The following is a 14,007-nucleotide window of genomic DNA, read 5'->3' on the forward strand; positions in this document are numbered from 1 at the left end:
AACAAGTTATATTCACACAAAGTATGACAAGAAATAACATACGTTTTAAATACTTGCATTATTTATTTTCCTTTTCCAGCCACAATTCAATAAGATATAAGGCCCGAGGAGGTGTGGTATATGGCCAATATACCACTGCTAAGGGCTGTTCTTAAGCACGACGCAAAGCGGAGTTGGCCATATACCACAAACCCCTGAGGTGCCTTATTGCTATTATAAACTGTTTACCAAAGTAATTAGAGCAGTAAAAATACATGGTTTGTCAAACCCGTGGTATTAAGCCTGATATACCACAGCTGTCAGCCAATCAGCATCCAGGGCTTGAACCACCCAGTTTATAACAATGAATAACACACAGATTTTGGAATTATAAAACTTTTGCCAAAATGACATCTTACTAGTTGATTCAAATGTAACAGTTCACTCATAAACAAAGGTTTGCAATGGATAAAACAACACTTCCCCTTTATGGAACACAGGCAGTGGAGACAGAGTACAGTAAAAAAGTATTAGTTCAGTTTGGTATGTAGCGGAAGTTGGGACAGTAGATCTCAAATACATTTTGAAATATTAAATCACATGTAGCTTGTCATGGTCATTAAAAGTTAATACTTAGGGGGAGTTAATGGAAATAGTAAACAAGAGATTAAGGAATATAAGTTCACACAAATCAATACAGTATACCTTTAAAAGATAAACAAGAAAGGTCACATTTAAAGTGCAAGAAGAATGTTTAGTGTTTATAGGTGTTCATTTGGAACAATATGGGATCAGCTTTTAATTTTTTTAATTACTTTACTCAGAAGGGCAATTCAAAGCTTTATAATAAGAGTCCTTCTTGGAAGGAAAAAGGTAATAGTCAGCAGAATTATCATCATGACATCACATATAGTAATGTTTATGGTAGGCTACATATAGTAAACAACAAACAGGACAAGATATTCTCCACAAAAGGTATTTTGCCAGCTTTGAGTTCAAACTATTGGTCCAATATTGAAAAACAGTGCTTGTTAAACATTTGAACTTTCACAGATCTCAACATGCGTTGGATCAAAACCAAAGAGCCCTAGGGAAAGTTAATCCCCCAGTTGCATAGTGTTCCTCAAATCTAGTGTCTGCCAGTGGTAGGGCTGGTTTCCTGGACACAGATTGAACCTGGTCCTGGACTAAAAAGCTATTTTAATGGAGATTCTCCATTGAGCATGCATTTTATAGTCCATGTCTAGACTTAATATATGTCTGGGAAACCAGCCCCTTTAGTGTCTGCAAGTAATAGTGTTTAGATAGCCAGTTACAAGTAATATCAAGAGCCCTGAGTTTTTTGGTCAGGTAAAACTCAAGGGCCTAATCCTAGCAATTCAGACATGAGTAGCAGAGTCCGGGGGTGGCTGGACCAGGAAGACCCCAGAGTTGGAGCGGTAGCTGGGGCTGACTCTGTCTGAGGAGTGGGACTGGAATCCCGAACCTGTGGATCTAATAGCACAGGTCCTCTGGGCCTGACACAGCTTCTGGATCAGGAAACGCTTGTCTCGCCCATCCTGGCCGGATAGGGAGAAGAGGAGTGTTAGTGCCTAAATTAACCCTATGCCCTATAACAGTGTTATGCCAGATAACTAGGACCTACATTTTTTTCTGGTCAGGAAAATAATCCTGTCCCTACAGCTAAATCCTATGAAGCTACTGTACGGTATAGAGTTGTGCAGCCATGTAGACTGGTTACTGTAGCTACTCACCATGACTAGCTGTTCCCTCAGTTGGTTGATCACTCGCTTGTGCGCTCCAGCTAGAGCAATGACATAAAACATGGCCAGGCTGAGGGAGGGAAGAGACACAAGGGTTAACAAAGCAGAATTTTGATAGCACTTTGTGACAACGTGTTGATGAAAAGAGGGTTTTATAAATACATTTTATTGATTGATTGGCTGAAACCACAATCTATCGGCCTGGATATCAAATGACAATGAACCGTAGACAGGAGTGATATCATTGGCTGGAACCCATACCATGTGATGACAAAAAGGGAGACGGCGAAGGCCTCAGAGGAGATGGCCAGGAGGAATGTGCGTGCTCCTGCAGGCAGCTGGGACACCGTCCGGGGGACCACCTCCCAGGATGTGGTGTAGTTAATGAAGGGACCACAGGCCTGGGAACAGCTGATCCTGATAAGGGAGAAATGGGAGGGTTAGTGTCCCCAACAACTGATCTAGGAGCAGACTGATACTATTTTCACACTATGGTGCCAAGCCAAACAGTACTGTGCTGACTCAAATATTTTCCTTTCCAGCCCAGTTTCAGCAACAGTACAGCAGTACAGCTAAGCTAGGCTCAGTTAGGCTCAGCAGTGTGAAAAGGGTATGAGATTGGTGCACGGTGAGTTTCAGTGAAATTAGCCATATTATGGTTATCTATGGAAATAAAGATGCATGCATGCTAGGCTAACTGCAGCCATGTACTCACTGTGCGATGCCAATGGTGACAGGTACACAGGCCAGTGCCAGGCCAATCAGCAGCACAGCCAGGAAGAAGAAGTTGGAGCTGGAGGCTCGGAACGGACGGGTGGCCGGGCGGCAGTTATTCACCAGGGTCACCTGCAGGGTAGACAATACATACATTAATCAACATATCTGTGGGTGAGAATTCCCTTTCAGTAGTTTCAGTCAACATAATACACACAGGTATGGGATATTCCTTTTCTCTATCAATTGGCGGTAGGAATTAGGATAAGGAAATATCCTGACCTATACTATTACCTATGTGGTACAGTATGTCTAATTTAACTCAATCAGGGAACCACGGTTACCTACAGTATGTAACCAGACCTTTAGTCCCAGCTTAAACCATACACTACAACTAAAAACACCAACAGTCATTCATATCAAGTACCTTCCTGATGCTTTTACTGTACTGTATTACATAGAACTACAATTATGTCCACCGGCCCATCTATCACAGTACATTGATACGGTCTAGTATTTCTATGGTATGCTACCTTTTTGATGTAGAAGATGATGAAGTACTTGATGGTGCAGATGGCGGGCAGCAGGGGGCAGTAGAACGTCCCGATCCAGCAGATGGTCTGGCCGTACACAATTTCCAGGACGTTCTGGGGGATGGCAAACTCCTGCTGGCCCCACCACTTGGCCAAGCCGCAGTCACAGTAGTCCACTATAAGTCTAGGGGGAGGGAGGAGGGAGAGAACCATCAGAAGAGGAGAAGAGCGAAGAGGAGAGAAGAGAAAAGATTACTTACTTCCTAGGGAACTCCACAAAGACAGTGACGGCACCAATGATGAGGAAATCGAAGATCATGAGTTTGTACATCTCCTGGCCCACGCGAGACTCCCAACACTATAGGCAGAGGCAGAATCATATGAGATCATAGTAACGACCAATATCAATATGTACAGTACCAGTCAAAAGTTTGGACACACCTAGTCATTCCAGGGCTTTTCTTTATTTTCACTATTTTCTACATTGTAGAGTAATAGTGAAAACATCAAAACAATGAAATAACACATATGGAATCATGTAGTAACCAAAAAAGTGTTAAACAAATCAAAATATATTTTATATTTGGAGTTTCTTCAAAGTAGCCACCCTTTGCCTTGATGACAGCTTTGCACACTCTTGGCATTCTCTCAACCAACTTCATGAGGTAGTCACCTGGACTGCATTTCAATTAACAGGTGTGCGGAACCTTTCAAGAACCTTGAACGTTTCTTCAAGTGCAGTCGCAAAAACCATCAAGCGCTATGATGAAACTGACTCTCATGAGGACCGCCACAGGAAAAGAAGACCCAGAGTTACCTCTGCTGCAGAGGACAAGTTCATTAAAGTTACCATTCTCAGAAATTGCAGCCCAAATAAATGTTTCACAGAGTTCAAGTAACAGACGCATCTCAACATTAACTGTTCAGAGGAGACTGCGTGAATAAGGCCTTCATGGTCGAATTGCTGCAAAGAAACCACTACTAAAGGACACCAATAAGAAGAAGAGACTTGCTTGGGCCAAGAAACACGAGCAATGGACATTAGACCAGTGGAAATCTGTCCTTTGGTCTGATGAGTCCAAATTTGAGATCTTTGGTTCCAACTGCCGTGTTTCTGTGAGATGCAGAGTAGGTGAATGGATGATCTCTGCATGTGTGGTTCCCACCGTGAAGCATGGAGGAGGTGGTGTGATAGTGCTTTGCTGGTGACACTGTTGGTGATTTATTTAGAATTCAAGGCACCCTTAACCAGCATGGTTACCACAGCATTCTGCAGCGATACGCCATCCCATCTGGTTTGCGCTTAGTGGGACTATCATTTGTTTTTCAACAGGACAATGACCTAACACACCTCCAGGCTGTGTAAGGGCTATTTGACCAAGAAGGAGAGCGATTCGACCAAGATGGAGAGTTGCATCAGATGACCTGGCCTCCACAATCAGCCAACCTCAACCCAATTTTTTACTTAAAAAAAACAACATTTTTTTACCTTTATTTATACAGGTTTTTCTCATTGAGATAACATCTCTTTTCCAAGAGAGACCTGGTCCAATAGCAGCAGGGGGAACAACGTTTCATACAAAACAACTTACATACACTAACACAGCATTAAACAAAACTATAAACACACATACAGTACAACAAAAACATTTTACGTTAAAAACACGAGAGTCTTGACTTAAAACAGCTGGCCTAAAGACAATTACACTCTCAATTGAGATGGTTTGGGATGAGTTGGACCACAGAGTGAAGGAAAAGCAGCCAACAAGTGCTCAGCATATGTGGGAACTTCTTCAAGACTGTTGGAAAAGCATTCCAGGTGAAGCTGGTTGAGATAATGCCAAGAAAGTGCAAATATGTCAAGGCAAAGGGTGGCTACTTTGAAGAATCTAAAATATATTTTGATTTGTTTAACACTTTTTTGGTTACTACATGATTCCTTATTTGTTATTTCATAATTTTGATGTCTTTACTATTATTCTACAACGTAGAAAATAGTAAAAATAAAGAAAAACCCTGGAATGAGTAGGTGTGTCCAAACTTGACTGGTTTTGTATATCTACGGTGACCTTTGACCTCCACTCACCGGGTAGAGGATGTGGTTGTACCCGCAGACACAGTTGCCTTCCTGGCAAGAAGTGATCTGACCCCAGAGGGAGACGAGAAGCACACAGATACTGGTCAGGCGCATGAACACACACCTGTGGAAAGATTATGACATTATAAAGAAATGACATTGGTGTTAGTATGCAAAAATCTATTCATCCATACCAGGGTGCTACATCAGTATGCAAACTGAAACATCAACAGCATCATTCATTGATTTTCACAGAAGAAAGTGCTTGGTTGACAGGGTTGGGGTAAATTTCATATAAATTCAGGAAGTAAACTGAAAAATGTATCGACTGAATAGAAATCAAAACAACCCCAGCCCTGTTGTTTACCTCATGAGAGTGAAGCGGATCTCGAAGGCGGGGGAGTAGTCTTCAAACTGGATGATGAGCGAGAAGATGAGGGGGGTGATGAAGTTGGCCAGGGTGATGACGATGGAAGGCAGATACTCATAGATCAGGTCCAGGATGAAGTTCACCTATTATGACAATGCGTGTTTGAAGTAAAACAGAAAAGGCACATGCCATTAGGTATACAGTACTGAGGAAGAGAGCATTCATTTCAATAGAACAACCATTGTGCTCATCCCTCAACCTTTGAAATTGTTGAACGTGTCAGTGTCGTTCTGTGTTGATGTTTGTGTTTTTTGTAAAATCGATAAAGGTTTAAAAAAACAAAACAACCATTGTGCTCCCGAGTGGCCAGCAGTCTAAGGCATTGTATCTCAGTGCTACAGGCGTCACTACAGACCCTAGTTCGATCCTGGGCTGTATCACAACCGGCCGTGATTGGGAGTCCCATAGGACGGCGCACAACTGGCCCAGCGTCGTCTGGGTTAGGCCGTCATTGTAAATAAGAATTTACTCTTAACTGACTTGTGTAGTTAAATAAATTGTGCTACACCAGGGGTGTCAAACTAATTTTTCCCCGCGGGCCGCATTCGGTCTCATCAATGCTCCCTGACTGTCTAGTTTTCATTTCAATGACTTTTAGGATGCTGGAAAGAGTGACGACACTATAAATGTAGGTCCATTATCAATTTTACAGTTTAGATTTGGTTTTAGTCATTTCAATGGCGATTAAGATAATTTTTTCCCCCGGGGGGAAAACTATTATAATAAAATTATATTTTTCAGTTTTTACTCAGACCACCCGTGTGCCGTATATTTGACACACCTGTGCTAAACTTAGACATATGTAGCAGATCTAAAATAAGCATATGTCTATTGACCAGCTACCTACAGAGTCCATAAGGAGAGGCTGAGGACATCAGGGACAGCAAGGTGTGCTGAGGAGACTACCTGTCTCTGACCGACTCTCTGACCAACTATCCTCCCTGGCTGTGACCAAGATGCTCCTCCTCAATTCATGCTTCAACTCCCTTCATGTTGATCATTGATTTACATTTGTTTTCTTGTATGTGCTACTGCAATTCAGTTTTAAGCTTCCATAGTACACATGAAATTAAACTAAACTGAACTAACATTGCTGTTTAAAGGTTTATCACAATGTGATTTAAAAATAATCCTCCACTACATGGGGTTCCCAGGTGGTATAGCGGTCTAAGGCACTGCATCTCAGTGCTAGAGGCGTCACTACAGACCCTGGTTCGAATCCAGGCTGTATCACATCTGGCCGTGATTGGGAGTCCCATAGGGCGGCGCAGAATTGGCCCAGCGTCGTCCAGGTTTGGCCGGGGTAGGCCGTCATTGTAAATAAGAATATGTTCTTAACCGACTTGCCTAGTTACCTTAGTCATCTGTGCTTTCTGGGAGAAGTTGGTGGCTATGTAGATGGAGTAGAAGCAGGCAGCCAGTACAGCGATCACAAACAGATTCAGGATCAGTCGGATCACGTAGATCCTACACTTCTCCTTTCGTGTCCTGTCTGCTATCTTCTGCTTAATTCGTTCCTCTTCCAGATCAGTCTGTTGACATAGAAAGGACAGAGGAATTAATATAGGATCTCCATTATATGCAGTTATAATGTATATATTAATAAACAAATAAACACAGCTCCTTCTGAAAGTCAGTGAAAAGCGAGTGGTAAACAGAAGTGAACCAATACAGTTCTGTTACATTATATGGTTGTAACTGGAATGTGTGAACTGAGGACTTCAATTCACTTTGTCAATAGTGTTGAATCACATTTCTCCCTGTTGTTTTGAGTCAACCTACACTATTGACTGACTACTGACACCTCACCTTCAGTTCATAAAGAAGACTGCTCCTCTTGAGCCTGGCTGCGCTGTCGTTGACGATACAGAAGTCCCAGCCGGCAAAGATCTTGTTGCAGAAGCTCTGGAAGCGATCCTCGTCCTGCACCAGTTTACGCTTAAAGCCAGTCGCAGACCTTTGGGGAACGACGAGAAATGCAGATTTGGAAATTGCTAAAAAAACGTAAGTATTTCTATAACAGTATATGACTTGCATGACCATGAAAAACAATTGGACAGCATGTGCATGTTTGAGAAGATATGCCTTTTGAGGACCGGTTTATCCAAAAGACTAGTATAATTGACTAGTCTGAATACAGTAAGGTAGGGCACTTTTTTACCTTTTGACTATCCATATGAGACTGAGGAAGAGGTAGGCTATGGTGACCAGCAGGTAGGCCAGAGGCAAGTTGTAGGTGAACTTAGGGAAGTGAATGGTCTCTACCTTGTAGTAACCATAGAAGAGGTAGGTCTGCTCCAGAAAGCCCTTTAAGATGTGAAACAAACATGGGAGTCATTCTCAGTCCCAGAACATAAACTACAGTGCTATGCAGGCGTATAACGAGTGACTGAATTAAATGAATAAGAGGGCGTGGTATATGAGGAGGGAAATCCGTACCGCCCCTGAGAGGAGGTCTGTGATGTGCTGGTGGAAAACCACCAGGCCACGGCGAGAGGTGCTGGGGTAGTTACTGCACTCGAAACCTGTGGTTCACAACAAAAGCAACAATATAATATTGGTAAGACATCTATCTAGAAGTTCAATAACATTAACAATGAATAAAAATGTAAAAAAATATATATATCTATCTATCAGAGATGAGATTAACAATAGAACATTCATAATCTACTGTAAAGATGACTGATGCTCTTGATGTCGCAGAACAGTTACTGACTACATACCCCATATCTCTCCTCTCTAACTGAACCTTCATGACAACATGGTTGAATGTGGTGTTAATCCCTTACTGACCTACAGTTGGCCGGTCTGCGGCCAACAAGGCAGAGTTCATCTCAGCCTATGCTACCCTCCAGTCCCTCGACTTCTTGGCGCTGACGGAAACATGGATTACCACAGAAAACACTGCTACTCCTACTGCTCTCTCCTCGTCTGACCACGTGTTCTCGCACACCCCGAGAGCATCTGGTCAGCGGGGTGGTGGCACTGGAATCCTCATCTCTCCCAAGTGGACATTCTCTCTTTCTCCCCTGACCCATCTGTCTATCTCCTCATTTGAATTCCAAGCTGTCACAATCACTAGCCCATTCAAGCTTAACATCCTTACCATTTATCGTCCTCCAGGTTCCCTTGGAGAGTTCATCAATGAGCTTGACGCCTTGATAAGTTCCTTTCCTGAGGATGGCTCACCCCTCACAGTTCTGGGTGACTTTAACCTCCCTACGTCTACCTTTTACTCATTTCTCTCTGCCTCCTTCTTTCCACTCCTCTCCTCTTTTGACCTCACCCTCTCACCGTCCCCCCCCTACTCACAAGGCAGGCAATACGCTTGACCTCATCTTCACTAGATGCTGTTCTTCTACTAATCTCACTGCAACTCCTCTCCAAGTCTCCGATCACTACCTTGTATCCTTTTCCCTCTCGCTCTCCTCCAACACTACTCACTCTGCCCCTACTCAGATGGTATTGCGCCGTCGCAACCTTCGCTCTCTCTCTCCTGCTACTCTCTCCTCTTCCATCCTATCATCTCTTCCCTCTGCTCAATCCTTCTCCAACCAATCTCCTGATTCTGCCTCCTCAACCCTCCTCTCCTCCCTTTCTGCATCCTTTGACTCTCTATGTCCCCTATCCTCCAGGCCGGCCCGGTCCTCCCCTCCTGCTCCGTGGCTTGACGACTCATTGCAAGCTCACAGAACAGGGCTCCGGGCAGCCGAGCAGAAATGGAGGAAAACTAGCCTCCCTGCGGACCTGGCATCTTTTCACTCCATCCTCTCTACATTTTCCTCCTCTGTTTCTGCTGCTAAAGCCACTTTCTACCACTCTAACTTCCAAGCATCTGCCTCTAACCCTAGGAAGCTCTTTGCCACCTTCTCCTCCCTCCTGAATCCTCCTCTCCCCCCCCTCCTCCCTCTCCGCGGATGACTTCGTCAACCATTTTGAAAAGAAGGTCGACGACATCCGATCCTCGTTTGTTAAGTCAAACGACACTGCTGGTCCTGCTCACATTGCCCTACCCTATGCTTTGACCTCTTTCTCCCCTCTCTCTCCAGATGAAATCTTGCGTCTTGTGATGGCCGGCCGCCCAACAACCTGCCCGCTTGACCCTATCCCCTCCTCTCTTCTCCAGACCATTTCCGGAGACCTTCTCCCTTACCTCACCTCGCTCATCAACTCATCCTTGACCGCTGGCTACGTCCCTTCCGTCTTCAAGAGAGCGAGATTTGCACCCCTTCTCAAAAAACCTACACTCGATCCCTCCGATGTCAACAACTACAGACCAGTATCCCTTCTTTCTTTTCTCTCCAAAACTCTTGAACGTGCCGTCCTTGGCCAACTCTCCTGCAATCTCTCTCAGAATGACCTTCTCGATCCAAATCAGTCAGGTTTCAAGGCTGGTCAGTCAACTGAGACTGCTCTTCTCTGTGTCACGGAGGCTCTCCGCACTGCTAAAGCTAACTCTCTCTCCTCTGCTCTCATCCTTCTAGACCTATCTGCTGCCTTTGATACTGTGAACCATCAGATCCTCCTCTCCACCCTCTTCGAGTTGGGTATCTCCGGCGCGGCTCACTCTTGGATTGCGTCCTACCTGACAGGTCGCTCCTACCAGGTGGCGTGGCGTGAATCCGTCTCCGCACCACGTGCTCTCACCACTGGTGTCCCCCAGGGCTCAGTTCTAGGCCCTCTCCTATTCTCGCTATACACCAAGTCACTTGGCTCTGTCATATCCTCACATGGTCTCTCCTATCATTGCTACGCAGACGACACACAATTAATCTTCTCCTTTCCCCCTTCTGATAACCAGGTGGCGAATCGCATCTCTGCATGTCTGGCAGACATATCAGTGTGGATGACGGATCACCACCTCAAGCTGAACCTCGGCAAGACGGAGCTGCTCTTCCTCCCGGGGAAGGACTGCCCGTTCCACGATCTCGCCATCACGGTTGACAACTCCATTGTGTCCTCCTCCCAGAGTGCTAAGAGCCTTGGCGTGACCCTGGACAACACCCTGTCGTTCTCCGCTAACATCAAGGCGGTGACCCGATCCTGTAGGTTCATGCTATACAACATTCGCAGAGTACAACCCTGCCTTACAAAGGAAGCGGCGCAGGTCCTAATCCAGGCACTTGTCATCTCCCGTCTGGATTACTGCAACTCCCTGTTGGCGGGGCTCCCTGCCTGTGCCATTAAACCCCTACAACTCATCCAGAACGCCGCAGCCCGTCTGGTGTTCAACCTTCCCAAGTTCTCTCACGTCACCCCGCTCCTCCGCACACTCCACTGGCTTCCAGTTGAAGCTCGCATCTGCAACAAGACCATGGTGCTTGCCTACGGAGCTGTGAGGGGAACGGCACCTCCGTACCTTCAGGCTCTGATCAGGCCCTACACCCAAACAAGGGCACTGCGTTCATCCACCTCTGGCCTGCTGGCCCCCCTACCTCTGCGGAAGCACAGTTCCCGCTCAGCCCAGTCAAAACTGTTCGCTGCCCTGGCACCCCAATGGTGGAACAAGCTCCCTCACGATGCCAGGACAGCGGAGTCAATCACCACCTTCCGTAGACACCTGAAACCCCACCTCTTTAAGGAATACCTGGGATAGGATATAGTAATCCTTCTAACCCCCCCCCCAAAAGAAAAAGATATAGATGTACTATTGTAAAGTAGTTGTTCCACTGGATATCATAAGGTGAATGCACCAATTTGTAAGTCGCTCTGGATAAGACCGTCTGCTAAATGACGTAAATGTAAATGTACATAAATACTATATAATTAATGTACAGCAGTGGAGGCTGCTGAGGGGAGGAAGGCTCATAATAATAGTTGGAACTGAGCGAATGGAATGGCACCAAACACATGGAAACCATGTATTTGATACCATTACACACATCCTGATCAAGCCATTGCCCCGAGCCCATTCTCCCCAATTAAAGTGCCACCAACCTCCTGTGATGTACATGTAACTGCCAAAATAAAGCAAACACTTCAGCAAATGAGGGATGCAAAGTCTATTGAAAGCAGGTGCTTCCACGCAGGTGTGGTTCCTGAGTTAATTCAGTAATTAACATCCCATCATGCTTAGAGTCATGTATAAAAATGCTTATTATTTTTGCTCCCTTGGCTAGAAGAAGTGACTTTGAAAGACGGGTCTCAAGGGAGCATAGGATCTGTGTGTTTCCTTTATCTTGACAGTTACATGTATAATATGGTCCACTTTACTCTATAACACGTAAAGGCCTGTGTTACCATCTACATGGTTGAAGGTGGTGTTTCCTGAGGCATGGGGGGCGGTGATGATGGGCAGCATGACGAAGCCGAACATGAGCAGGAACATGACGAAGTTGAGCAGCACCAGGAAACGCAGGAAGGAGAAGTAGGACAGGATCCCCGTGCCAAACATCCCTGTGATGGGACACAGAGAAGGGAAAGGATGAGTGATTTAGATACCATCCAGGATCTTAAAGAGATCAACATCAATGCACTCATCTTTTAATGCTTCCAACAGAAGACACACAAGTGAGCAAGAGAACTTTTAATTGCCCAATTTTCATCAGCGATATTACATATCTCTGTGGAAACTCTGCCGTTGTCCCTCACAAATCCAATTTTGAGCTTTGTTCGTGTAACTAAGCCTTTGACATAAATCATGTAGTGATGTCAATAGAAGTCAATTGGAGTAACAGGTTGTTTTGTCACTGGCATCCACTCTCTTACCCTCAATGACATGGATGTCTCCCCTCCAGAGCTCCAGGTTGCTGAGCATCTCAAACCCATCCTCCTTCAGCCTCCTCAGGGTCCGTCTGGTGCTCTGTCTCCACTGGCTCCAACTGCTCAGATCCTTGGCCTGCTCCAAACGCTGGTCCCTGTCAGATGATCAATCAGTCAATATATTAAGCAATCAGTCAGTCAATGTTTACATACTAAGCATTTTTCAAGAATGTTAACACCACACCAGGATCCACCAAGAGAGCGTCGACAAAGAAACTCAATATACAGTAGTGTCCACCATGAACATAACCATCTCTAGCCCCAATCGTTATGCTCATGAAATTGTAGCCTACTTGTAGTGAATGTTGTGCTCTGTTATTGGCCTAGAGAGCATTACTTCACTAATCGTGTAATGTCTCAAATTGATACGAGAAAATGAAACACTGCCTGCAGAGCAATAACTATGCACTGCTGGCCCCTATAGTGAGTGAAGGCAATGAAGGCAGATAACCAATTACTTCCAACACAGTAAGACTCAGTTAAAAACCTACAAATCTCTGATGTCCTGTAACTTATACAGTTACATAGTATACACATGGTATTACACAGTGCAACCCTTTTCATATTATCATTACAATACAACATTTTACACCAGTATAACACTGCATGAAGACATATTAGAGATCTGACTTGTCTCTGCGTTTCTCCGCCATAGGTTTGGGCAGTTCCCTGACTGGTCTCTGTAGGGTCTGAGTCCTGTGTTTCTCCTCATACTGTCTGGCCACTGTGGTCTGTCCCCATTTCCCACTGCTGGAGGAGCCCAGCCTGGTCCGTGAGCTGCCACGGCGCTTGGTACTGCCCGAGGCTGAGGGCTTTCTGCGGTACAGCAGAGACTGGTAGCTGGGGAGCTCGTCCAGTAGTGGGTTACGTGGTGCTCCCAGACGATCATTGTGGAACACTGTCAGAGAGAAATACGGTTTTTAAAAAAGTGTTTGGGGAAGAGGCTGGGGGTTAAAGTTCATAAAGCGAGAGTAAAATGTGGAGTTTAAAGAGCAGTACTTGAATGCAATACACTCTATTGATATCATACTGTTGAACTCACTAAACTATTTGGCTGTGAATGCACAGGAAGTGGTGTAGCATTGCAACAGACAGGTACCTTTGGAAAAACTACAACAACCCCACCTCAACAATTAACATTACAACTATCGAAACATATATTCAGCAATCAAGTTACTGTTGCTATTTAATGTCATAAAACTCAAAGAGTAAGGGAAGTTTTCTTTCAATAACAACGACAATTGGCTCAGTTTTAGCTCAAAGTTACATAGCTACCGTTAGCTAGCTAACGTTGGCTGAATAGCTTTTTAGCATTAGGAAAGTTTACCTGCCTTGTCTAGCTAGATAACTGGCTACATTTACTAACTTACTTGCTGAGAAGGTCCATATGAAATTTAGTTTGCTTAGTTACCTGAGTCTCTCTCCATGTTCAGTTGTCCTCGTGCACTTTTAATATCAAAGAAAGTTTAATGAACAACTTTGTTAGCTAACTAGCGTAGCTAGCTGACGTTGGCTGTCAGTCAGCAGAAGGAAAACAAAGCCGCATTCCCTTTCCTGAATCCCAAAGCGACGCAATACTGGAGGCTAGATGTATAAATACTAGATCGGCATAGCATGCTTTGCCACAATTATACACAACAATCGTGCTTATTTCATTTGGGATATGACTGGAGTTTAATCAAATTGCAATACTGACAAACGACCCGACCAACAATGTTACGTTTATTTGTTATAGCTAGTTAGCTAGCT

At 44.6% G+C, this 14,007-nt stretch overlaps 1 protein-coding gene across 2 annotated transcripts; it reads right to left on the reverse strand.

Annotated features, from left to right (window-relative positions):
• Positions 1-39: 39 nt before the first annotated feature.
• Positions 40-13,919, reverse strand: LOC123725466 (transmembrane channel-like protein 7). Of its 2 annotated transcripts, XM_045691152.1 has the most exons (16): positions 13,670-13,919; positions 12,889-13,156; positions 12,205-12,353; positions 11,737-11,892; positions 7,936-8,021; positions 7,658-7,803; positions 7,306-7,453; positions 6,852-7,028; positions 5,434-5,579; positions 5,076-5,190; positions 3,250-3,347; positions 2,990-3,173; positions 2,458-2,588; positions 2,004-2,159; positions 1,734-1,812; positions 40-1,538 (listed from the first exon to the last, which is right to left on the reverse strand). In XM_045691152.1, exons 1-16 carry the CDS (start codon positions 13,683-13,685, stop codon positions 1,359-1,361), a joined length of 2,235 nt encoding a protein of 744 aa, XP_045547108.1. In that variant the 5' UTR covers positions 13,686-13,919; the 3' UTR covers positions 40-1,358. The 2 variants fall into 2 exon arrangements, with proteins under 2 accessions (XP_045547108.1, XP_045547109.1); XM_045691153.1 differs by lacking the exons at positions 12,889-13,156; positions 13,670-13,919 and having other exon boundaries at positions 7,762-7,803; positions 12,205-12,331.
• Between the last annotated feature and the right edge of the window lie 88 nt (positions 13,920-14,007).

The sequence above is a fragment of the Salmo salar genome, chromosome ssa12 (assembly GCF_905237065.1).
Source record: "Salmo salar chromosome ssa12, Ssal_v3.1, whole genome shotgun sequence".
Taxonomy (NCBI): Eukaryota; Metazoa; Chordata; class Actinopteri; order Salmoniformes; family Salmonidae; genus Salmo; species Salmo salar.

Excerpts from the sequence above, each read along its gene's own strand:
- LOC123725466 (XM_045691152.1), bottom strand. Across the intron at positions 3,348-5,075 it reads ACAACCACATCCTCTACCCG|TGTTGGGAGTCTCGCGTGGG; the intron begins GTGAGTGGAGGT and ends CTCTGCCTATAG. Across the intron at positions 3,174-3,249 it reads TTTGTGGAGTTCCCTAGGAA|ACTTATAGTGGACTACTGTG; the intron begins GTAAGTAATCTT and ends CCCTCCCCCTAG.